The sequence below is a fragment of the Notechis scutatus genome, chromosome 2, assembly GCF_049901735.1.
Source record: "Notechis scutatus isolate UNSWTSFEM ecotype Mainland chromosome 2, rNotScu1.2, whole genome shotgun sequence".
Classification (NCBI taxonomy): Eukaryota; Metazoa; Chordata; class Lepidosauria; order Squamata; family Elapidae; genus Notechis; species Notechis scutatus.
Window position 1 is genome coordinate 19,761,905 of NC_142010.1, and position 23,392 is coordinate 19,785,296.

At 40.7% G+C, this 23,392-nt stretch overlaps 1 protein-coding gene across 1 annotated transcript; it reads right to left on the bottom strand.

The window, feature by feature from the left end:
• Nucleotides 1-3,935: 3,935 nt before the first annotated feature.
• LOC148131878 (uncharacterized) lies at nt 3,936-7,384 on the bottom strand. Its single transcript, XM_087954070.1, has 3 exons — nt 7,063-7,384; nt 6,257-6,345; nt 3,936-4,992 (listed from the first exon to the last, which is right to left on the bottom strand). The coding sequence occupies exons 1-3, from the start codon at nt 7,382-7,384 to the stop codon at nt 4,855-4,857; spliced, it is 549 nt and encodes a 182-aa protein (XP_087810196.1). The 3' UTR covers nt 3,936-4,854.
• Between the last annotated feature and the right edge of the window lie 16,008 nt (nt 7,385-23,392).

Sequence of the window (23,392 nt, forward strand, 5' to 3'; positions counted from 1 at the left end):
GTGAGTGTGGGCCATTTCAGCCAATTCCATCAACTTCTACAACCGTTCTTCCATGGTAGAAATCAAAGTATCCTTCCATTTTTGTACGTACCATAGTCTTGCTGCTGTCAACATATATGCTAACAAAGTTCCACATTGTATCTCCATTTCTTTTTCCATTAGGCCCGAAAGGAAAAGGTCTGCTTCATTTTTATTTCCATTTTCAAAATTTTCAGTATTAAAATATGAATCATACTCCAAATATTTTTTTTGCTTTATCACATGTCCACTATAGATGATAAAAAATGTCCCTTCTTTGCTTTTACTTGACCAGCATTTATTTGACATACCTTTATACATCCTAGATAACTTATCTGGTGTTAAATACCAGCGATACATCATCGTATAGAAATTTTCTTTTAGATTATAATTTAATGTAAATTTAAATCCTTCATCCACATATTTTCTCATTCTTTAAGCATCACATTATATCCGAAATTCCTTGCCCACTGAAAATCTTTTTTTTTAACATCATGATGCCTTCAACATAACTGAAGCCTCCAAAGGGTGGACTAATGATTCTGTAAACAGAGGAAGGCAGAGAGAAACTATTGGAAGTTCTTGAAACCAAGTTAGATATATGGGTAAATGGATATGCAATTTGCAACAGTTCATTTAGTGACCATTCTAAGTTACAATGCTACTGAAAAGAGTGACTTATGACCCTTTTTTACACTTATGAGCATGGCAGCATCCCCAGGGTCACATTATCCAAATTTGGACACTTGACAGCTGACTCATATTTATAATGGTTGTAGTATCCCAGAGTCTTTTGTGACTTTTTGACAAGCAAAGTCAATGGGGAAGCCAGATTTGCTGCAGGCGGGATTCACCCTTCCCATCCCGGAAGTGCTGCCTACACTGAGCTGCAACAAGTCACCACATGGGCCGGGTCAAGCCGGCTGCGAGGAAGGTCTCCCCAAGGAAGCGAGGTAAAAGCGCATGCGCTGCCTCGTAGTTGTGTCACAGGAATTACATAAGGCGGGCCTTTCGGCATGTTGAGTGTTCTTGGTGGAGTTGAGTGTCGGGAGGTTTTGCTTGGTGGGCCAAGGCCTAGAAGTTTGTGCGAAGCGATGTTGGGGATTACAGGAGGTGGGACGGGCTCTGCTTGGAAGCGGCTGCTGAAGGGGGGTGCTAAGAGGCGGCAGGGGGGCATTCGAGGCACCGACACCGCAGGCTCATCCCATTTACTGTTGCACCAGAGTGGGGCAAGGGGCTCAATGGTGTCGAATGCAGTGGCGGCAGCACATTGGGAAAGTCACTCTGGCTTTGCTCTACTTTCCCAAAGTGCTGCCGCTGTCACATTCTGTCTGTCTGTCTGTCCATCCATCCATCCAAAAGTCCTGTCTGTCTGCCTGCCTGCCTGCCTGCCTTCCTGCCTACTTACCTACCTACCTGCCTGCCTGTCTTTCTGTCTACCTACCTATCTACCTACCAATATAGATCTATCTACCTACCTACCTATCCATACATCCAAAAGGTCTCTGTCTGTCTGTCTTCTGCCTGCCTGCCTGCCTACCTACCAATATATCTACCTACCTACCTACCTACCAATATATCTATCTACTTACCTACCTACCCATCTATCCATACATCCATCCAAAAGGTCTGTCTGCCTACCTACCTGTTGTGACTCCGAGATTTGAACCTGGTCAGTCAGCAGATGTAGGTTCGAGCGATGAAGAAGATCTGGCACTGAGATTCGAGCCTGCATTATTAAGTGACTTAGAGGGGAGTCAAGTAGAGGGAGAGGAGTTGGATCTGAGAGATGAGCCTGATTTATTGGAGGTTTCGGAGTCCGCTCCCTCCCCTGAATCTACTTCCCTGATTACACCTCAGCTGTTAACAAACAATCAGGAAAACGTTCCAGAGGTCCCCAGTCATGACGACACTGACGGATGTTGGCTTGACGCTAGGACTAGAAGAAGATTGAAACGTCAATCACAATTGGAAAAGAAGCGTCAAGCCAATGATTAATTAATGAGACTGACACGCCCCCTCTCAGAGGATATAAGGGAGCGTAGGAGTTCGTAATCTTTGCTGGAAACAAAGTGGATTTTGCTTTGGAAAGAAGTGCGTCTGACTACAGTGTTGTGATTTACGAACTATACAGAATTGCCAGACAGATTCTAGGAGGATTGCCAAAGGGCTGTGAAAACAGAGCAATTAACTCTTCTGTCTCTGGTTTTGTTTGCGTAAAGTATTTGAACTCTGGAACTTGAGATTCTCACCTGTGGATACAGGTGGGACAGAACACCTACCTACTTACCAATATATATATCTACCTACCTACCTACCTGTCTCTCTCTCTATATATATATCTATCCATCCGTCGGCCCCGCAGGCACATCGGGAAAGTAGAGCAAAGCCAATCTGGGAGGGAGGGAGGGAGGGAGTAACCTGATGCATCAGATTGAAATGAGGCCTAGTTTAGATTGAGGCCCTTTTCCACATTGAAACGTCTTTGGCTTCTATTAAAGATTTTGTGGACGAAACATGGTCAAGACTATCAGGAAGCTCTCACATTTTGTTGAGGCTTTAAACAGAGAGTTGTGTGTTTTTCTAATATCTATTTATTTACAGTTATACAGGTTACATAGTTAAGGGTCCAAACGGTCAGTGCTAGACTTTAGATGTGTCATTTCTCTAAGAACAACCAGGAAGCTGGGATTTATTTGGAGATGAATAAAATGCAACACAGTTTTTTTTTTCCCCTCTAGCTCCGTGATGACGAACCTATGGCATGTGTGCCAGAGGTGGCATGCAGAGCCCTCTCTGTGGTCATGCGCGCTGTTGCATGCTGGTCTTCGGGTTTCCGGCAGTCCGGTGCGTGCACGCATATGCACGTTCTGGTTTGGGCACTCGGTGCCAAAAAGGTTCTCCATCACTGCTCTAGCTGAATACAAAATAGAAACTTGCCAATGTGTAGGTGGAAGGAAACATGCTTGTATTTGAAAAATACCTCAGTGGAAGTAAAGTCAACATAGTGCATGATTCTAGCAAGGCAGTAAGTAGGCTACCAGCTCTCTTAGTATGGAGGCTTCCAGAATCTTAACCCGGCATGTAATTCTTGACACCTCTGGATCACATCTGATGGCCAGAATTACTGCAGGGATATGTTGTAAAAGGGAAAAAGTAAAAAAAAATAAAAATCAATAATGCTGCTCAGTGGTGGGATTCAAATTTTTTTAATACCAGTTCTGTGGGCGTGGCTTGGTGGGCATGGTGTGGCTTGGAGAGTGTGACAGGGGAAGGATACAGTAAAATCTCCATTCCCTCCCCACTCCTAGGGGAAGGTTATCGCCGGTTCTCCATACTCAAAATTTCTGCTACCGGTTCTCCAGAACTGGTCAGAATCTGCTGAATACCACCTCTGATGCTGCTGCATACTCAGCAGTCTCCAAGAATCAGACGACATTGAATGGACAAAGAAAAAAGAGTGAAGATCTGTGTCTTGGTGCTAGATAGAATAAAGGTAGTCCTCACTTAACCAGAATTGGGGCCAAAAGCTTGGTTGCAAGTCAGAGTGGTCATTAAATAGGTAACCATGGATCAACAGTCAATTTTACCACTGTTTTATGATGGTTGTACAGCAAGACATTGCAGTCACTAAGTGAATCATATGATTATTAAGGGAATCATGTGGACGATAAACAAATTGAGCATATCCAATGGGCGTTTTTTGCCATTTTCTGCCAGAAAAGCCCTGTGGTCATGCGACTGCATGGGGAGAGGGTGGACACAATGTTTTACAATGGCTAGAAGTGCTTTATGGGCCATTAACCATCCTTTCTGAAGCCATTGTAATCGCGGCCAGTTGTTAAGTGAGGACTACTTATACCATGAGCCATTGTTTCTGCGATTCAGAAGCAGTTCAAAAGCATTGATTTGTTGAGTCCAAATTTTATTTTTAAGAAGCAGATAAATGTAATAGTTTTCTGGTTTGTGTACACGTAAAGACTATTCAGTCCAAAACTGATTCATTTTTGTATTAAGAAGTATCATACGAAGATTTGCAGTTGCTTTGTACAGTTTTCCCCAACATTTCCTAATGAAGTATTTTTTCCCCCTTTTTATTCAGTCATGCGGTATGCTCAGAGATTACTAGGACCAATTCCTGCAGTATTCTTGGCAAAGTTTTTCAGAAGAGATTTACCATTGTCTCCTTCCCAGGACTAAAAGAAAGTGACTGGCCCAAGTTCACCTACTGGCTTCATGCCCAAGGTGGAACTAGAACTCACAATCTCCCACTTTCTAGCCTGATGCCTTAACCACCATACCAAACTGACTCTCAGTGAAATACATATATCTTAATGTTGTACAAGGTGATTTTCAGATATTTCAAGCGGTGAAGCAAAGTGAAATTTGGTTAGTACAGTATTTGGATGTGAGATGACTATGAAATATTATGGTTGTAGTCTATGCTGGAAATTGGAAAGAGGAAAAATAAAATAGAAAGGAGACAGAAGCTAATTACTCCATTCTGTGGCCAAGAAAACAACAAGGACATATCCATGAAGTCATCAAACTTAATTTAACTTATGAACTGAAGGCTGCATTGGCATTCAGAGGAATGCCATCTGAAGAATAAATAGAGGATCTGCCTACTCATCTGGAGAATAGAAATTAAGTCCAGATCAAATAAAATTCTACCTGTCCCTGTTCGTTCATGTATGAGATGTTGGGTGAAAGGTAAATGTTTTGGGTAAAAAATATCAAAAATAGATTGGGAAGAAATCCATTCTGTTTATAAGTTGCTGTCAATCCTGGGAAGCCTGAAACATCTGGTGGTTGTTATTTTACAGCATCTCTGTGTTATTTATTGCCTTGGGACATCTCTGGATTGCTGTTCCTTTCACAGCCGAGATTCCGAAAACTCCGGAGCACAACATGACTTCTGTACACATTCTCAGGTTCAGGAACACATGAAGCAGATTTCACACACCGGACAAGCTGGAGAAGTTTGGGAAGAAGAGAGAATGAGATCAAATGGAAAACAGAACTGAGATGGATATAGAAGAGAATATTTATGGCTCAGGGCAGAGCTGTGGGAACCTTTAGTGATCTCTGAGTTTGGACATTTTCTTGCAGACGTTTCATTACCACAGTTCATAACATCATCATGATGAAATACCTGCGAGAAAACAACCAAGCTCCAGGCAGCACCAAAGACCCCACAGAATTGATATCATTTTAGTGGCAACCACTTCAGAAGAATATGAAGCAGTCGTGGTCAATTCCCCACTTGACCTAGGATGATGTCAATTTGGGGAGCTACAACCTGCATCTGTTAATCAAGTAACATGACCTTAGGATCTGTAGTTATATAAATATAATCATAGAGGTTCCATAGGGTTCTCTAGCCTAAAATCCACTAGATTCGTCCTGGGTGAGATGGTTGATTTTCCAAGCTGAGTATTGTATTTCGTACTTTAGCTAACAATGGCTGTCTAAGATTTTAGGCAAGAGCTGACCTGATCTTTTGAGCCTTTGGAACTGTGGTGGGATTCAAAAATTTTTACTACTGGTTCTGTGGGCGTCACTTGGTGGGCATGGCTTGTGGATGTAAGGATACTGCAAAATCCCCATTCCTTCCCCACCCCAGTAACCTGCTTTCCAGCTCTGTTCTCCTGTGCAGGGCAACAAAAGAAGACCCAGCCGATCAGCTGGGACTCGGGAGGCAGAGAATAGACAGGGCGGGGCCAGTCAGAGGTGGTATTTGCTGGTTCTCCAAACTAACACAAAATTTCCGCTACCGGTTCTCCAGAACTGGTCAGAACCTGCTAGATACCACCTCTGCTTTGGAACATGTGAAAATGTTTTATACAGAGTCAGCCCAGTGGTCACAACTGACCAACAGCAGTTCTCCAAAACATCAAAGATTGACTCAGAGAACTTCTCCCAAGCTGATACTTGCCCTGTATAAGAAGACAAACTCATGTATGGATCACAATATAGTTCCGGATGTAGGGGTTCCTCACCCTACAGAATTCACAAGGCTTTTTGAATCATTGATCAGCAATTTGATTTGGGACATGTATCATTCACAAGCCAGGATTACTGGTGTTATGTCCTTTGCACCCCAAGATGGTGAGTCAACTCTTTTTGAACATCACTTGGAAGCTCTCTAAGGTTCAACTGGACTTGTCAATTCTCATGTAAGCTTAACTCTTTGTTCCCTTTGCCTGCTGCCAACGGCAGCTTTTCCCATCCTTACCAAGAAGCCAAGACACGCCAGGAACAGGAAAGCCATTGTGACTGTGGTGCAAAGGAGGAAGATAAAAGCCCATTTTGGGTATTTGTCTCCTGCAAAGTTGAAGAAAAAGGAAGAGATCAACACAGGCATTTTGGACAGGATCTATGCTGTTGTTTTGTGGGGGAAATGAATGCCCATTTAAATAAGGAACCAAGGAGAAACTTTCTGACAGTGAGAACAATCAACCAATGGAACAGCTTGTCCTCGGAGCGTCATCACTTGAGACTTTCAAGAAGAGATTGGACTGCCATTTGTAAGAAATGGTGTAGGGACTCCCACTTGGGCGAGGGGTTGGACTTGATGACCTACAAAGTCCCTTCCAACTCTGATTATCTGTTATCTGTGTTTGGAAATAGATGCCTTTTATTGGCCCGCACAGCTAAAATCATCATGTTACTCCTTATCAAAAGAGCCCCGAAGCCACCAGGTTACAGGTTACACAACCCCTGAAACAATACATAAGAATTACAAAAGTCAATGTAAACTGTAACATGTGCTTTACGGCTGGAATATAATAAGAACCTGGGATACCTCCCTGTGATATCCATGTTCTAGCTTTCTAAGAAGGTTCAAAGGCCGCTGTTTCTACTGATACTTGCACCTTCTCATGTAAACAATGTCATTTATTGTGCCCATAGACTATTTTCACACCTAGGAAACAAACTGGCTAGTCTGGATGCGCCTGTGGATTTTGTTGAGATGGATGGACATTCCTTGTGACTTGTGTAACTCAATGACTAGGTCTGAATGAAGTGAGGTAAACTTACCACTAGTCGTAGTGTTTTGCTGAGTTGTTTCAGAAGTAACCGTAGTTCTGGAAAGCACTGTACTTCTGGTTGTGATGGAGGTGCTACTTGTAGAAGTTGTCTCTTTTTTAGGAGTCACCGTGGTTTTGGAAGTGGTGACCAAGGCAGGAGGGACTGTGGTTTTGACATTTGTGGCTTTGGTATTTGTAGCTACAGGAGGCTGAGCTGAGGTTGAATTCTCAGCTCTAGCTGTCACTTTTTCTGACGTCTTAGTGGATGTGCCTGAGGTGATGGTTTGAGAAGATGAACTCATGGTTGAGAAAATTGTTCTGCTACTCGTCATGACCGTTGTAGGTTCGGTCCTAGAAATGTCCAGAGAGGTAGTAGCAGCTGTTTTGAATAAAGAAATCCTGATGTTATTTACTGTGCTTTGCATTCATCTCACTTACTTGTAGTAGAAAGCAATATCTCAGAGGTTGCTGCTGCCAGTTTGCTAAGCTTTATAAGTAAGTTTTTTTTTGCAGAATGATTCTACTGGAAATTTTGAGACAAGATGGCAACTGAAAATATTTTTGTTCCTAAAGAGATGAGGTTTAAGAGAAGGCAGTAGTACAACAGAACGAGGACTGGTTTTGAGTCATTTAGTGCAAGGTTCAGGAACCCCCATGTCTGCGGCCCAGTGCCCGGCCTCAGCCCATTAGGAACTGGGCCGTGGAAGTGGTGAGTGAGCCCCCCCGTGTGTGTGCAGGTGCACACAAAGCTGAATCTGTGAAAGTGACACACATGTGAGAGCAAAACCACTTCCTCTCCACCCCCATACTGCCATCACCAAACCTGCTGGTCCACCAAGCCAGCCAGATTTAGTGAATAAATACATATCAAAAAGAAGGTCTACCTAGACATAGCTTTCATTGACTTTAAGCCTGGCACCCCCGACCCCCGGAACGCGGGTTACCATTTTGGGGGCCGTTTTCAAGCTATTTTTGGGGCCTGAAAAGTGGCCTGAAAAATGGCCCCAAAAACAGCCTGAAAACGGCCCCCCCAAAAGGCTGAAAAATGGGCGGGGGCAGGACCAGCCAGTGGTGGGATTAATCCAGCCTCTTCCTTTGAGGCAAGTGGCTGGGAGGCAGGGCTGGGTGTGATGAGTGACGTCACCCATCCAGTCACATGACCACCTAGACACACCCACCCACCCAGTCAATAGGGCAGAGAACCAGTTGTTAAAAAATTTGGAGCTCACCACTGGCCTGGTTCCCCTCTCCTCCCCCCTTCCCCAAAGCCAGGCTGCCAAACCACAAGGGTTGGGGACCCCTGCTTTAAATAACCTTTGACAATAGCTTCAGAAAAGACAAAAAGTTACAGAAGCAGATGCGGTGACCAGCAACTGTTTACAATCCCTGATACAGTGCATTAAAAAGCAAAATTGAACTCTTATTTATTATTATGCTGCCTTTGTTATTTTTATAAATAACTCAAGGGGGTGAAAATATTTAATGTTCCTTCCGCTTCCTCACAACAACAACCCAAGAGGAGAGTTGGACTGAGAAAGAGTGACTGGCCTAAAGTCACCCCACTGGCTTTCATGCAGGACTGGATCTCACCATCACCTGGTTTCTAGCGTGACGTCTTATGTGAATGTAAATGTAAATGAAATCAAGATTTTGTTTTTTATTATTACTCTGTGGAATGTGACACAAAAACCAAGTGAAGAAGAAAAAATAGCACAACCTTGCCCTCAGAAAATGAATGTTGATTCCAGAGTTATTTTCTTGGAAGTGCCATGGATTGAGAGTGATGAATTACTGCTTTTTTTCCCCTTAGACTAGTTCTTAAAACAATATGCAATGCTATTGATTCAAAAAGTGACTGATGAGCAATAGGAGCATTAGGAAGGTGGAACAATAAATGAAGATGTTGATGAATTAAAGCTTTTGCTTCCTTCAAAATAGAAAAGATAGAATTCAAATACTATGTATATAATGCAATCCATTTTAAAATAGTTTTTATCAATTGCTTAGCAATGCCTTTCTTCAGGAGTAATAGTTGTGCTTGAACGTATTCTCCCCTGAGATATTTGTAGATGCAGATTTTTAAAAAGTGTTAGGCAAACATTTGGAAAAAAAACACTGATCATCTGGATAACTACATTCATACTATGGGCACTGCCAATAAACATCAGGCTCAACATCGAACAAGGCAGGATATTAGAATGCCCAGGGAACCTGCAATTTATATGTTTATAACATTTGTTTGCTACCCATCTTGCCGTAAGGTGATAGTCTGTCCATACAAGGGATGTTTTCTCACACACGGTCCCTTTCCTGCAATTTAGATTGTATAGAAAAAGAAGTAACAGTAAAAGAAGGTACAATATTCCTTACAGTACCTGTTGTTGAAGTAGATTTTGGAGACGCAGGCTGAGAGGTTGATGGAAGAGGAGTTGAAGAGCTCTCAGAAGGAGGTGTCTTGGAGGTTTTTGGAGGAAGACTAGTGGAGGGATCTGGAGATACAGTCCCTGAGGTTGAGGTGGGGGCACTTGAAGGGGCCTCTGGAGGTGCACTTGTTGGGGCTTCAGGAGACGTTGAGGTGGGGGCACTTGTTGGGCTTTCAGACGACTGAGTCCCTGAGGTTGAGGTGGGGGCACTTGAAGGGGCCTCTGAAGGTGCACTTGTTGGGGCTTCAGTAGACTGAGTCTCTGAGGTGGTTGGAGGAGGGCTGGAAGAGGACTCTGTCGATGGAGCCTCTGAGGTTTGTGGGGTTGAAGCTTCTGTGGTATCAGGTGACACAGTTGTGGTTTCTGGGGAGGAAATTGATGTTACTATCTCTTTAGAAAGAGGTTGAAAAACAACAAGGCATCAACAAGGCATCACTAGAGGACATGAAGAATGAGAAGCAGACCATCACGGAGAAAAATCCATGTATCTGGTCCCTAAGAGTCAATGGTGATTTCATGGTGAAGAACCAGTTAAAAGAAAACCCTGCATCCAAATACATCTCTCACTGGATTTTTTTTCTCCTTGAGTTGTTCTTCATAACAACTCACTGAGGCTCTGATAAGTCTCCCATGGATCAATTGAGATGCTACACTCTCCTGTTCTCAGTGTCAGGGAAAGAAATGGGAGGACACAAGTGAGGCAGCTGTTACTAAGCAACCTCTTTCTTCTTCCTACAAAATCAATTTGAGATCATGATGGGCCAAAGATTAACAAGATGCAGTGACTAGACTTCCTACCTCCATCTCTGTATTGGTGAATCAATTCAATATGGTAAGGGTCAGATAAATATCAGATAACAGATAATCAGAGTTGGAAGGGACCTTATAGGTCATCTAGTCCACCACCACCCCGCCCAAGTGGGAGATCCTACACCATTTCTGACAAATGGCAGTCCAATCTCTTCTTGAAAGTCTCAAGTGATGGCGCTCCCACAACTTCTGAGGGCAAAGCTGTTCCATTGGTTTATTGTTCTCACTGTCAGAAAGTTTCTCCTTATTTCCAGGTTAAGTATCTCCTTGTTCAGTTTCCATCTGTTACTCCTTGTCTGGCCTTTGGGTGCTTTAGAAAATAGCTGGACCCCTTCCTCTCTGTGGCAGCCCCTCAAATATTGGAACTCTGCTATCATATCTCCCCTGGTCCTTCTTTTCACTAGACTAGCAAAGCCCAGTTCCTGTAACCATTCTTCTTTTAGTCTCCAGTCCCCTAATCATCCTGGTTGCTCTTCTATGCACTCTTTCTAGAGTCCCAACATCCTTTTTATAGTGTGGTGACCAAAACTGGATGCAGTACTCTAGGTATGGTCTTACTAAGGCTTTATAGAGTGGTATTAGTACTTCCCTTGATCTTGACTGTATCCCTCTGTTAATACAACTTAGGATTGCATTGCCTTTTCTGGCTGCTGCTGCACACTGCTGGCTCATATTTAGCTGGTTGTCCACTAAGACTCCAAGATCCCTCTCACAGTTACTGCTATTGAGCCTGGTTTCACCCAGTCTATATGTGTACTTTTGGTTTCTCTGGCCTAAGTGTAGGACTTTACTTTTCTATACATTGAATTTCATTTTGTTGTGTTCTAGTCTGTCAAGATCTATCTGGGTCTAAGACAAGCCTGTTAAACTGGCAGCCCATGGGCTCGATGCGTCACATGAAGACCACACCCACCCTGGCTCCACAAAGGCAAAAAACGTCACGATATGTCACAATACGTCACATGACGTGATCGAGTTTGACACCCATGGTCAACTTTCTGTGGCCAGCTCATCATGGCCAACTTACTGCAGCCAACAGGACAATTCAATGGTGCATTACTCATTTCATTCAGTTACTTTTATTGTTGGTGACCATTGAAATTTTCGGAACTCTTTGTATTTCCGGATTGATTTTATTTTTTTATTATTGGCCATGGTTCTATCAAAATTAATTTAACTTTTGTAGTTGCTTAATTGTCCTGTACTGAGTTGTCTCACAGCAAGATGGCTATGGCAAGTTATCGTGGTGAGTTGACCATGGTGAATTGGCCACAGCAAGTTGTCCATGGCGAATTGGCTATGGTGAGTTGTCCCATTCCAATACAGTAAAGAGAGCCCTTGTCGCAGGGAATTTTGTTCCTTTCTGCAACTTGACTAGAGACTCTTCTTCCCATTGGTGCTTGGGATAAAGCAATGTTACAAGAGACTCTACAGAGTTTATATTCTCTCTGGTTCCCAATACAATCATTAAAATAAAGGAAGCTGATTCTGGACTATGTTGGATAAAGAGCCAAACAAGAGGAAGAATCTGATACCATGTAAAATCACTCTTGTGTTAATATCCATAAAAGTTACTATCGTTCTTTAAACAATCAGATTTCTGCCTGTGCATACATACCTTCAACACTATTTCTCTCCCTCTCCCTCCCTCCCTCTGTGTGTGTGTGTTTATATGTGCCTGCGACATATAAAAGATTGCCGTGGTCTTAAAAACTGTATTGTATTGCAAAGTATCTTCTTTGAGATGGCTTCATTGTTGGGACTTTTGGTAGATATGACCATTTGAGCACCAGTTTCAGCAAGAAGCTCAGAGACCCAGGTTTTTTTCCTTTTTTCCTTTTTTTTTTTTTTAAACCCAAGGAACTTTTTTGAAATAGGGAAAGTCTGGCAAACCAAGCCCCTGGATCAGTGGTGGGATTCAAATTTTTTTACTACCGGTTCTGTGGGCGTGGCTTGGTGGGCATGGCAGGGGAAGGATACTGTAAAATCTCCAGTCAGAGGTGGTATTTGCCGGTTCTCCTAACGACTCAAAATTTCCGCTACCAGTTCTCCAGAACTGGTCAGAACCTGCTGAATACCACCTCTGCCCTGGATCCTCCGGATAGCTATAGCTTGCACAAGGTATCTGAAGCTGAAGCTAAGAAGCTGCCAGGTGTGTCCAGTTAGGAGGTGGGGTAAGTACTACATGTTCCCTTGGAAAAATCAGCTATTTCTTTACCTAAATAGGACAATAAAGTGTCCCTGATAGTTCTTAAATTGCCTACTTATCTTGGAGTTGTAAAATAGGCTTTTTTGGGGGGGGGAGGCTGGCAGATTACTTTTTTGTTGAACTTTATCATTTTTGAAGCTTCATTAAAATAAAATAGCGAGGAGAGGGGAGTGACAGAGTCATGCCAGCAAAGAAACTTGGTTGTTTTTTTCTCTTGCTTTTTAAATTTATAGGAAACATGTGGCTTTAAACATTTTTTGTGAACTTGTTTTCTTAACATTTTGGATTTAAATATTGTGACTTTATGAGAGAATAGAAGTTTCCAAACAAAAAAGAATAGGTTGGTCAGGAAATAACATGTAACTAGCTGTTGCCTTGCTGTGTACAATTGATTTAAATATTAACTACAAGAGGAACTACAGTAAAAACTAATCTGCTAAATTGGTTGTTTGAATCGGATTTGCCCTTTAGCTACAAGAGGGAGACTGTGGTCTTTACCACAGTATTGAATTTGAGTGATAGGAAATAATCCTTTGCTTGGATTCATTATTTTACCACATGAGGGAGCCAAAAAAAAAACAACCCTTGGTTTTGGTATTGTTTAATATAAAATATTAATTTTTAGGACAGTTGTTAAATTATAGGAATGACTACAAGGTGTAAGCTGGTAAATAATTGGAGCAGAAGAATTGCACTGCATGAGAGCTATGTTGGGATACTAATTCAGCCAAAACAATTCAGGCTATAGAGACAAAAGTGGGAAATATAACATAGGTAAGGTACTCTATGAGGAGATGCAGCAGATTGCAGGAGATGTCAAACAGGTAAATGATAAAGTGGACTTTTTAGAACACAATGGGCAACAGGGACATATAATACAAGAGTGATCTAGACAATATTGCCTTGATGGAACTACACAAGATAGAATTATATCTAAGGTTCTGAGCCATTCTTGTGGTAGTTGGGAAAGATATTGGGAAAGACAAAGGAGAAAGATGATTCAAGCTTTGATGGAATTAAGAAGTTGTGAGGATATAAAAATAGACTTGGAAGTGAAGAAAATATACAGAATAAACTCCCATTATATAACAATTAGAATAATCCTGAGAGGTGTGCTAATCTATTTTTTAAGGAAAAGAACAAGAGACAAATCTTGCATTGCCACTTTAATATCAAATTGAAGATTGACAGTGCGGATATAATACTTTTAAAAGAAATTCCTGTGAGAATCTTGAGGAAAAGAAAAGCGTATACCTTCTTGTCAGATATTCTGAAAAAGAGAAAGATTCCATTTTGTTGGGATAAATTGAAGGGGACGATCCTCATGTACCAAGAATGAAGGTTCATACTAAATCCTACAGAAAACATGAAAGTCTTTTTGCTCAAACACAAACTGACTTTGGATGGGATAGCAGTAGCACTTAGACTTATATATCACTTTATAGTGCTTTATTGCCCGCTCTAAGTAGATTTACAGAGTCGTCATATTGCCCCCAACAATCTGGGTCCTCATTTTACCCACCTCAGAAGCAGTGGTGGGATTCAAAAATTTTTACTACTAGTTCTGTGAGCGTGGCTTGGTGGGCATGGCAGGGGAAGGATACAGTAAAATCTCCAGTCAGAGGCGGTATTTGCTGGTTCTCCGAACTACTCAAAATTTCCGCTACCGGTTCTCCAGAATTGGTCAGAACCTGCTGAATACCACCTCTGCTCAGAAGGAGGGAACGCTGAGTCAACCTTGAGCCTGGTGGGATTTGAACGGCCAAATTGCAGGCAGCTGATTGTCAGCAGAAGTGGCCTGCAGTACAGCATTCTAACCACTGCACCACTGAGGCTCTTAGGAAGGGATACAAGAAATGATGGAAACTGAAAATACAGTAAATCTGATCCAGATCAAACCCAGCTACCTGACTGAGGAAAAAACAAGAAGAGCAAACAGCACAGTATTTTGACACACCATTTTCATAAAAATGGAATAAAAATATTTAACATGGAATATTAATGGGTTAAAATGGAAAATGATATTCCATTATTTGAGGAAATTAAATACAAATATAATTAGCTTACATGTTAAAACAAAGGACAAAAATATTTGAGTAATAAAAGACTAGGAGAAGAATTCATTTCAGCTCTGCTAAAAAAGATAAATGGAGTTGTATTATAGGCAAACCCCCAGCTCAAACCTAAATTATTAATATCAGGTTAATATGGTAGGTTTGTAGCAATAAAATTGGAGCTAAATGGGATAAAAGCAATAGTAGTTCGAATTTATGTACCAAAAGAATGTGAAGTGAAATACTTAAATGATCAGGTGCCAAACCTTATCTATGAAAATTGGTGTCTATTGGATAATGGAGTCATCTCTTCAGCTTTTGACAGAATATCAATTCAAGAGGTTAAATCTTCTCAAGGCAAAATATCTGAAAGCCTTTGAGTTGATGGACAATTGAACGTTGGTTGATTCTTGGAGGCATAAAAATGGACTGGCCAGAGAATATATTTTCTTTTCCAGAAAGACATAAACTGTTTTCAAGAATTGATATGATTTGACTCTTAAAGTTTAGCTAACAGAATTTCAAAAGTGGACATTTTGCCTAAAATCTTCTCTGACCATAATCCTGTTCTTTTGACACTTAAAAAAAGACTTTGTATTATAGGTGGCGATTGAATGAAACTATTTTACAGAAACAGAAGGTCCTGTTTTGATAATAATTTAGATAAAGGTACAGATTGAATGACTTTTGGGGGAGTAACTAAAGTTGTTATGTGCAGCTACTTCATTCAATATACCCTGTTGAAAAAAAGAAATTCCAAGAAAAATCGCAAAGTATATTGGATGAACTTAAAAATGAAGGAAACTGAGTTTTAGAAGGCATCAATCGACTCTAACATTTTACACCAAATTAAGTCACTACATCTAGAACTATCTGTATGGATTGTCTGAAATACAAACGAAACTTCTATCAGAAACAAAACTGAATTATGAGAAACAAAGACCTTTTGCATTTGCACACAAACCAAGATAATGGCTGCCATACCAATGAGAAAAGAAAAAGACAAGACATTGATTGGAAAAACCCAGGAGGGTACGACAACACTAACAGTTGATAACTCTAATAAAAGGTCCTTTAGAAATTTCTGTTCTAACTTGTATAAGAAAAAAAAGTGGACATACAAAAATAGATGATTATTTGCAAAAACATTTACCAAAGCTATCACAAGCACAAAGAACTCATGAATGATCCAATAACTACTTTTGAAATTATCAGATCCTTTTAAAAAGTTGAAAATGGGCAAAGCTCTAGGCCCAGATGGACTTTCAAGCCAATATTATAAATGCTTTGAAGAACAATTGCTGCAGCCATTGAAAAATGTAATGAACTGTCAGGTGTGAAAGATCAGGACCACATGTGTAGTTCCAATTAAACTGATGTATAACTCATGCTTATGCACAGGTATCTACTCAACTAATGGTTAGCACTATTTTGGCACTAGGAAAGGGTTAATGGAATTGAAGGGGTTTGTGCTGTGGTCCACCGGAGGCCCATGGAGCTGGCAGCAGAGTTGGACAATGAGGAGGAACATAGGCCAGTCCTGGAGTCTGGGGGGGACTTGGATGAGGGATCTGCATCCAACACAGAGGGGCCATCTGAGAGTTATGTGCTGACTCCAGAGCCTCTAGAATCTGACATCAGTGAGGCAGAGGAACAGGGGGAGCCTGTTCCCAGTGCGCGCTTGCGCAGAACTGCCAGAAGGCAAGAATAGTTTAAAAAGGGGCGACTTGGGAGTACGGCTTGGGGATGATTGGCCCCTCCCATAAGACATAAAGGAGGAGCGAAGGGTCATAAGCCTTTGCAGGAAGCAACTATGTTAGTTCTGATCAGTTTAAACTCTGAAGCTCCTTGTTGTCTTTGTGCTCTGTTTGGCCTTGTACAGCTAATTGGCAATTTAGTCGTTGGCTGCATTTCAAGGGAGATAAAGGTGGGTGCTTATCAGCCTTATCCCTAAAAACTGTGGCAGACTTCTGTTGGACTATTCACAAATTGTTTGGGACTCATTACAGGCTGTGAATGCATATAATTCACAGCCATTGAAATAAGAAGAGGGTTTTGGGGACTAAGTGTGTGATTGTTACTGTCTCAGGAAGCCTTGGTCAGAACAGGTTGGACTTAACCCATTTGTGGCTACGTAGGGATTCTAGGCTGATTCCTATTTTGACTCTGCCCCCAGGTTCTGCCATTCCTTCTACATGAACTTGTGTACTACAGGTACTGGTAGTCATTGACTTACAACAGTTCATTTAGTGACCTTCAAAGTTACAATGGCACTGACCTTTTCTCACACTTAATAACTGTTGCAGCTTACCCATGATCACATGACCAAAATTAGGGAGCTTGGCACTTGACTCATATTTATGCCAGTTGCAGTGTCTTGGGGTCATATGATCCCCTTTTGTGACCTTCTGACAAGTGAAGACAATGGGGAAGCCAGATTCACTTAACAACCATGTTACTATCTTAGCAACTGCAGTGATTCACTTAACAACTTTGGCAAGAAAGGTCATAAAAAGGAGCAAAATTCACTTACAACTGCCTTGCTTAGCCATAAAAAGTTTAGGCTCAATTGTGCTTGGAAGTCAAGGACTACCTGTATTTAAAATGCCTCGAAGGTAAACGGAAATTAATATTGCGTTACTTCCTAAAGAAGGTCAAGATATCATATTGACCAAAAAAAAAAAAAAAGTATGGACTGATTTCCTTACAAACTTTTTATGGCCATATTGGGTGGGAGGTTGAAGAACATTTTGCAGAACTTTATCCATGAGAACCTTTTTGCTGAAAAGACAACTGAGAGATGATGTCAGGATGGCCTTGAATATTATCGAATATTCGCAATACGACCAGTGGTGGGTTTCAAAAAAATTTCCTACTGGTTCGGAGAGCCCTCTTTGCTTCGTGCATGCATGCGCAGTGCTCAAATACCGCCGCCTATATCAAGGCTGGAAGGAATATATCAACGCCTATCGCGTGCGCACACCAAATGCATGTATCATGCGCGTGCGCGGAGGGCTCAGAGACAGCCCTCTTTATCAACGATGGTGAGCTTTGTTGTTTTTTAGCTCAGCTGAGGCGCAGCAATCCGCTCTGCCACACGAATCAACTGAGCTAATAAACAACCAAATATAGGAGACATTTAAGAGGTAAGAGTGGAGGCCGATGGGCGAGGCCAGTCAAAACTTTCCCTACCATTCTGTGAGAACTGGTCAGAACCAACTGAATACCACTTCTGAATACGACAATGAGAAACAGACAGTTAATATTTCTAATGCAGAAAAAAGCATTTAACAATTTAAACTGGGGAGGGGGGGATTATTGAAGTTCTGAAAAAAATGGACTTTGGAAAGCAATTTATTTAAGGTAGTAGATCTACACATTCCACCAAGTACATATTCTCGTTAAAAGTGATCTAATTAAGGCTTGCGAGATTCAAAAGGGTACGAGACATGTTTGTCCTCTGTCTTCCCTGCTTTCTATTTTACTTTTGGAGGTTTTGAATAGCAATATCAGACAAAATGAAAAAGTTGCAGGTACGAAAATTTACAAAGTGACTTATAAACTAAGAGCTTTTGCAATGACTTTCTGCAAGAGCCAAAGACTGGGTTGGAATATTTGATGAAGAAATTAAATGATTTTGCAGTTTTAGCTGGCTTTAAAATACAGAGAAAATAAGGATGTTAATAAAGAGTATTCCTGCCCAAGACTATGTAATCTTAATAAGGAATTCAAGTTTTCAAGTAGGAAAAAAAGTTAAAATCTTAGAGCGGGATTGTCAAATACAAATTCTATGTTGCTTCAAAACAATAGTTTATGTGTCTGGAATGATATTAAAAGAACTTACTTAGGCGGGATGAATTGCAATTATCTTTGTTGGATGAGATTTTTATAATCAAAATAAACATTTTACCAAAGATGTTGTTTTTATTTTAGATATTACCGGTATTCTTGCATTCAAACCATGACAAAAGGACATTTCTAAGTTTATAGGCAAAACCCCAAGAATTAACCATAAATTTTTCAAGATGCTTAAAAAAGAAGAGGGGTGAGTTTGATCTAGATGAAAGAATGGGTGACTATAAAAATTTGCAGGGCCATGAACTGAGATTTGAATGGCATACCTATTTATGGTACAATAAGATTAAAATGAATACAGACTTTAAGAGTCATATGCCAAGAATTTGGAATAAATACAGTATAAAACAAGATTGTCTTCTAAGATATTTCCTTGGGTGTCACCCCAGAAAGCTTTAGAAAGGAAATGACAGTAAATCAAATTGATGGATTTAGGGTGAATTATTCAAGGGGAATCTAATTCAAGTCAAAAGAAGATTTAGAATCAAAAGGACCTGTCTGTCACTGGCTTACAACTGAAAGAAAGATTTAATTTAAATGAGAAAAGTCATGATTTTGAATCTGCTAAAAATGACTCTGAAACTATATTGTGTGCTAATGGTGACCCTTTTTGTTGTAAAGGTTGGTTGCTGAAGTTGAATCTGGAAAATGAATATATTAAATACTGTATGATTCGATGAGCAAAAAACTAGTTGCGATATAATGCTTGAGCAATGGGAAAATATTTTCATTTATTTTTTATTTATTAAATTTATAGTCTGCCCATCTCATTATCAAAGCGACTCTGAGCAGATAACAATATCATAAATATCAGTATAAAACAAAAGGTTAAAAACATTAAAACATTGGACATGGAAAGTTAAAACATTAAAATATGTGGATTTAATTCAAACATTAAAACATGGATTAAAGGCCTGAAATTTACAATAATCTGTAATTTGCAAGAATGTTTTATAAAATGATGTATCATTAGCATTTAATACTTGATAAATTGTCAAAGATGTATAAAGGTATTTCAAGTGTCTATTGGAAATGCAAATGTAAAGAAGGAACTTTTTATAAAATATGAGGGGGGTGTCACAATAAAGCAAAGAAAGATTTGGCCCAGTTTTATGTTTTAACCTAGATCAGGGGTCTTTAAACTTGACAGCTTTAAGACTTGTGGACTTCAACTCCCAGAATTCCTCCTCCAGTCATGTTAGTTCAGGAATTCTGGGAGTTGAAGTCCACAAATCTTAAACTTGCTAATTTTGAAGAGCCTTGACCTAGATGATCCTCAAATAAACATACAATGGAAACCAGAAATTTTTCTTTTAGGATTTTAGGATAAAGATCTTGAAAAAAAAAAGTTAGGACTTTGTCGCTATGTATGCTGACAGCAGTGAGAATGTTATAAAAATGCATCAACTTCCACAATAGATGAATGGATAGGAAAAAATGATGGAAATGGCAGCGATGGCAAATTAACTATTTTAATTAGGGAAAAAGACTGTAGCTAGTTTTGCTTCCACTTGGAAACTGTTTCTGGACTTCCTGATTAAAAGAGAGGGGGGAAATGAAACTGGGTTTTGATGATTAAAGTAGGTTCCTATTATAGAAGTCACTAGTTTTTGCTAACTATATAGAAGTAAAAAGTAAAAGGATACCAACTGCTTTGCTTTGCTTTTCCCTCACATCACTCTTCTTCTCCTTTTCCTTTACCTATTTTCCCATTGTCTTTACTTTGATTTTCATTTTATATTAAGAGAAAAATAATAAAAATTATATTTTTATATTTTACGTGGTCTGATCTTTTCAAATAGAAGTTAAATCTTCCCAGAACTACCAAATTAGTGCAGGTGGTCCTTGTTTAACAACTATTCTGTTAAGCATTCAGAGTTGCAACGGCACTAAAAAGGTTACTTTACAAATGATAGCAATAGCAATAGCACTTAGACTTGTATACTGCTTCACAGTGCTTTACAGCCCTCTCTAAGCAGTTTACAGAATCAGCCTATTGCCCCCCAACCATCTGGGCCCTCATTTTACCCACCTCGGAAGGATGGAAGGCTGAGTCAACCTTGAGAGGATCAGAATTGAACTCCTGGCAGTCAGCAGAATTAGCCTCACACTTACAACTGTTGCTGCATCCCAGCAGTTACATAACTGAGATTCAGATGCTTCACAACTGTCAGATGTTTATGTCCACCATTTGTGCACTTTTGACAAGCAGACTCAACAGAGAAGCCAGCAGAAAAGTCGCAAATTGTAGTCATGTGATGTCTTGCTTAATAACCAGAGGTCACTTATTTAACTATCTTGAGGAAGTGATGTAAGTTCACCACAGTTACATGTTGTCTCGCTTAATGGCCATGTTGCTTAGCAATGGAGTTGCCAGTCTCAAATGTGGTTTTTAAGGAAGGGCTGCCTATATTTGTATCAAGAGAAATCATGCTAGAAGCAGTTATATGAAAACAGACCAATATTCAGCTTTATATTCCCCCTTCCCAATTATAATATGATCTAATTACTTCTCCTCTTTCAGGTTATTTTGCATGGCATCCAAAACTGAGCTACAAATGATCCCAAATTCCAATTGACCCATCCTACTTTCAGAAGCATGAATACAATCTAGAAAGGGATCCACAAAGGATCAAAAAGCTTACCTTGTGCCCTCACGTTCAAAGCAAAGATAATCCATGAGACAAACAGGAAGTGCCTTTGCATTCTGCCCATTGCGGCTTGAGTTGAATGTCTAATGCACTGAAAACATCCATCTCCCTTTTATAGCTTCCGAAAGACTTGAAATAGAGCTTATTTCGAACTCATAAATGTCATTTTGAAGCTATAATATCTTGTTTGGAAGGGAAGGTGTGGTTCACTTGACCTAAGTCATATTATGTGCAAAATGGAATGCAGGGGTGGGGGCAGACCTGAGAAATGCAGATGTATATACATTGGATTAGCGATCTACTTCCAGACAAGTTACATTATTATTTTTAGATATGTTTTCTTTTGGTAATTAATTGAAAGAAGGCTGGCGAGTTTCATGAGCAACACATGACAAAGTACGGGCTCTTGCCAATGTTGGTTTGTGTATCACAGCAAACAATCAGGATGGCTCTAAATCAGGATGAATTGGACTAGAAAATGGGCGGGAAAGTATGCCAGATATAATGGATTTGAGTAGCCTTTGAGACATTCCTAATGGACCGAATCCTGCCTTGCCATGACAACTCTTTGTTTATGCAACAAGGGTCAGGAGTATGAATCATGACAAATGTCTTTATTTTATAAATAAAAATGTGAAGGAAGTCAGTATGATTAAAGGGTGAGAAGCACTGAAACAAGCATTTGTGGCATTGATTGACTTCATTTATTGATGTCCTGATTAGTGGCATTCACTGATTGTGCACAAATTGACTACTCTTCACTAGCGGTGGATGGAGGTGGAACACTCTCCAACCTGGTAGAAGACCTACAAGGTCCCTCCCAACTCTCTTATTCTGTTAAATACAGTATTGGGCCACAGTGGCTACCTCACCATCTAGCATAGAGCTGAGAAACGATGGCCCCTTTATGACTTGTGGACTTCAACTCCCAGAATTCTTGAGCCAGCAGTTATAAGTGTGAGGCTAATTCTGGGAGTTGAAGTCCACAAGTCATAAAGGGGCCATGGTTCCCCATCCCTGATCTAGCACAACCCATTTCTGGGGATGGTGGGAATTGTAGTCCAAGGCCTCTGAAAAAGTGTCCTGATTCAGAAAGCTGCCTCACAGCCTTTATAAAATATTGTGTTCCAGTCCCCACTATAAAATAACAATTAGTCCCCGATTAACTTTTTTCAGAACTGTCATTTTTCATGTAGGACTATGCAAATTGTAGGCTATGCACCTACAATTCCTGAAGGCAAGCTGCTCCGCTGGTTAATTGTCCTCACTGTTAGAAAGTTTCTCCTCAATTTCAGATTGCTATTCTCCTTCATTAGTTTCCATTCACTGTTTCTTGTATTGCCTTCTGGTGCTTTGGAAAATAAGTTTATTTATTTATTTATTTTTATTTATTTATTTGATTTGCCAATTGTTTACAAGATAATAAGTATAAGTGTATACATAGTTGTGAATACATGAAATGGGTACATATAAGAAAAATAAAAGAAGAATAAGAGAAACAATAGGACAGGGACGGAAGGCACGTTGGTGCGCTTATGCACGCCCCTACAGACCTCTTAGGAAAGGGGTGAGGTCAATAGTAGACAGTCTAAGGTTAAAGTTTTTGGGGTTTGGGGAAGAAACTACAGGGTCGGGTAGAGTATTCCAGACATTGACCACTCTATTGCTGAAGTCATATTAAGTTGACCCCTACTTCTTTGTGGCAGCCTCTCAAATACTGGAATACCGCTATCATGTCATTCCCTAGTCCTTCTTTTCTCTAAACTGGCCATACGCAGGTCCTGCAACCGTTCTTTGAATGTTTTTGTCTCCAGGAGCTTAATTATCTTAGTTGCTCTTCTTTGCACTTTTGAGCAATGAATCTCAAGAGGTTGCTCATCCATAGCTGCTGCAGGGGAGAATCGCTGGCTGGCTTTGAGGTCCCTTGATAAATATAAGGCATTCAAGATGATCCTTCAGACCCATAGTTGGTGGGCAGGGCAATTGCATGAATCTTATCATAGAGCAGAGATGTCAAACCCAGTTCCATTGAGGGCCACATCAGGGTTGTGTTTGATCTCTGGGGGCTGGGATGGGTGTGACCAGGGTGGGAGTGGCCAGCATGACATCACTCATGTCGGGGGTGTGTGTGCCTGTGGCAGCCTGAGCACTCTGCCAGCAGAAACAGGCTCCCAAGCTCCATTTTCAGCTGTGATGGCCTCCTGCAATCCTCTGCCAGCGGAAACAGGCTCCCGAGGTCCGTTTTCAGCTGCGATGGCCTCCTGCAATCCTCTGCCAGCGGAAACAGGCTCCCGAGGTCCGCTTTCAGCTGCGATGGCCTCCTGCAATCCTCTGCCAG

Bases quoted from the DNA above. Each gene is read 5' to 3' on its own strand.
- LOC148131878 (XM_087954070.1), bottom strand. From the start codon at position 7,384: ATGACGAGTAGCAGAACAATTTTCTCAACCATGAGTTCATCTTCTCAA. The intron at 6,346-7,062 runs GTAAGTTTACCT...TCAACTTTGCAG, and splicing joins GCAAAACACTACGACTAGTG to GAGACAAATACCCAAAATGG. The intron at 4,993-6,256 runs GTAAGGATGGGA...AAACTTCTCCAG, and splicing joins TGGCGTGTCTTGGCTTCTTG to CTTGTCCGGTGTGTGAAATC.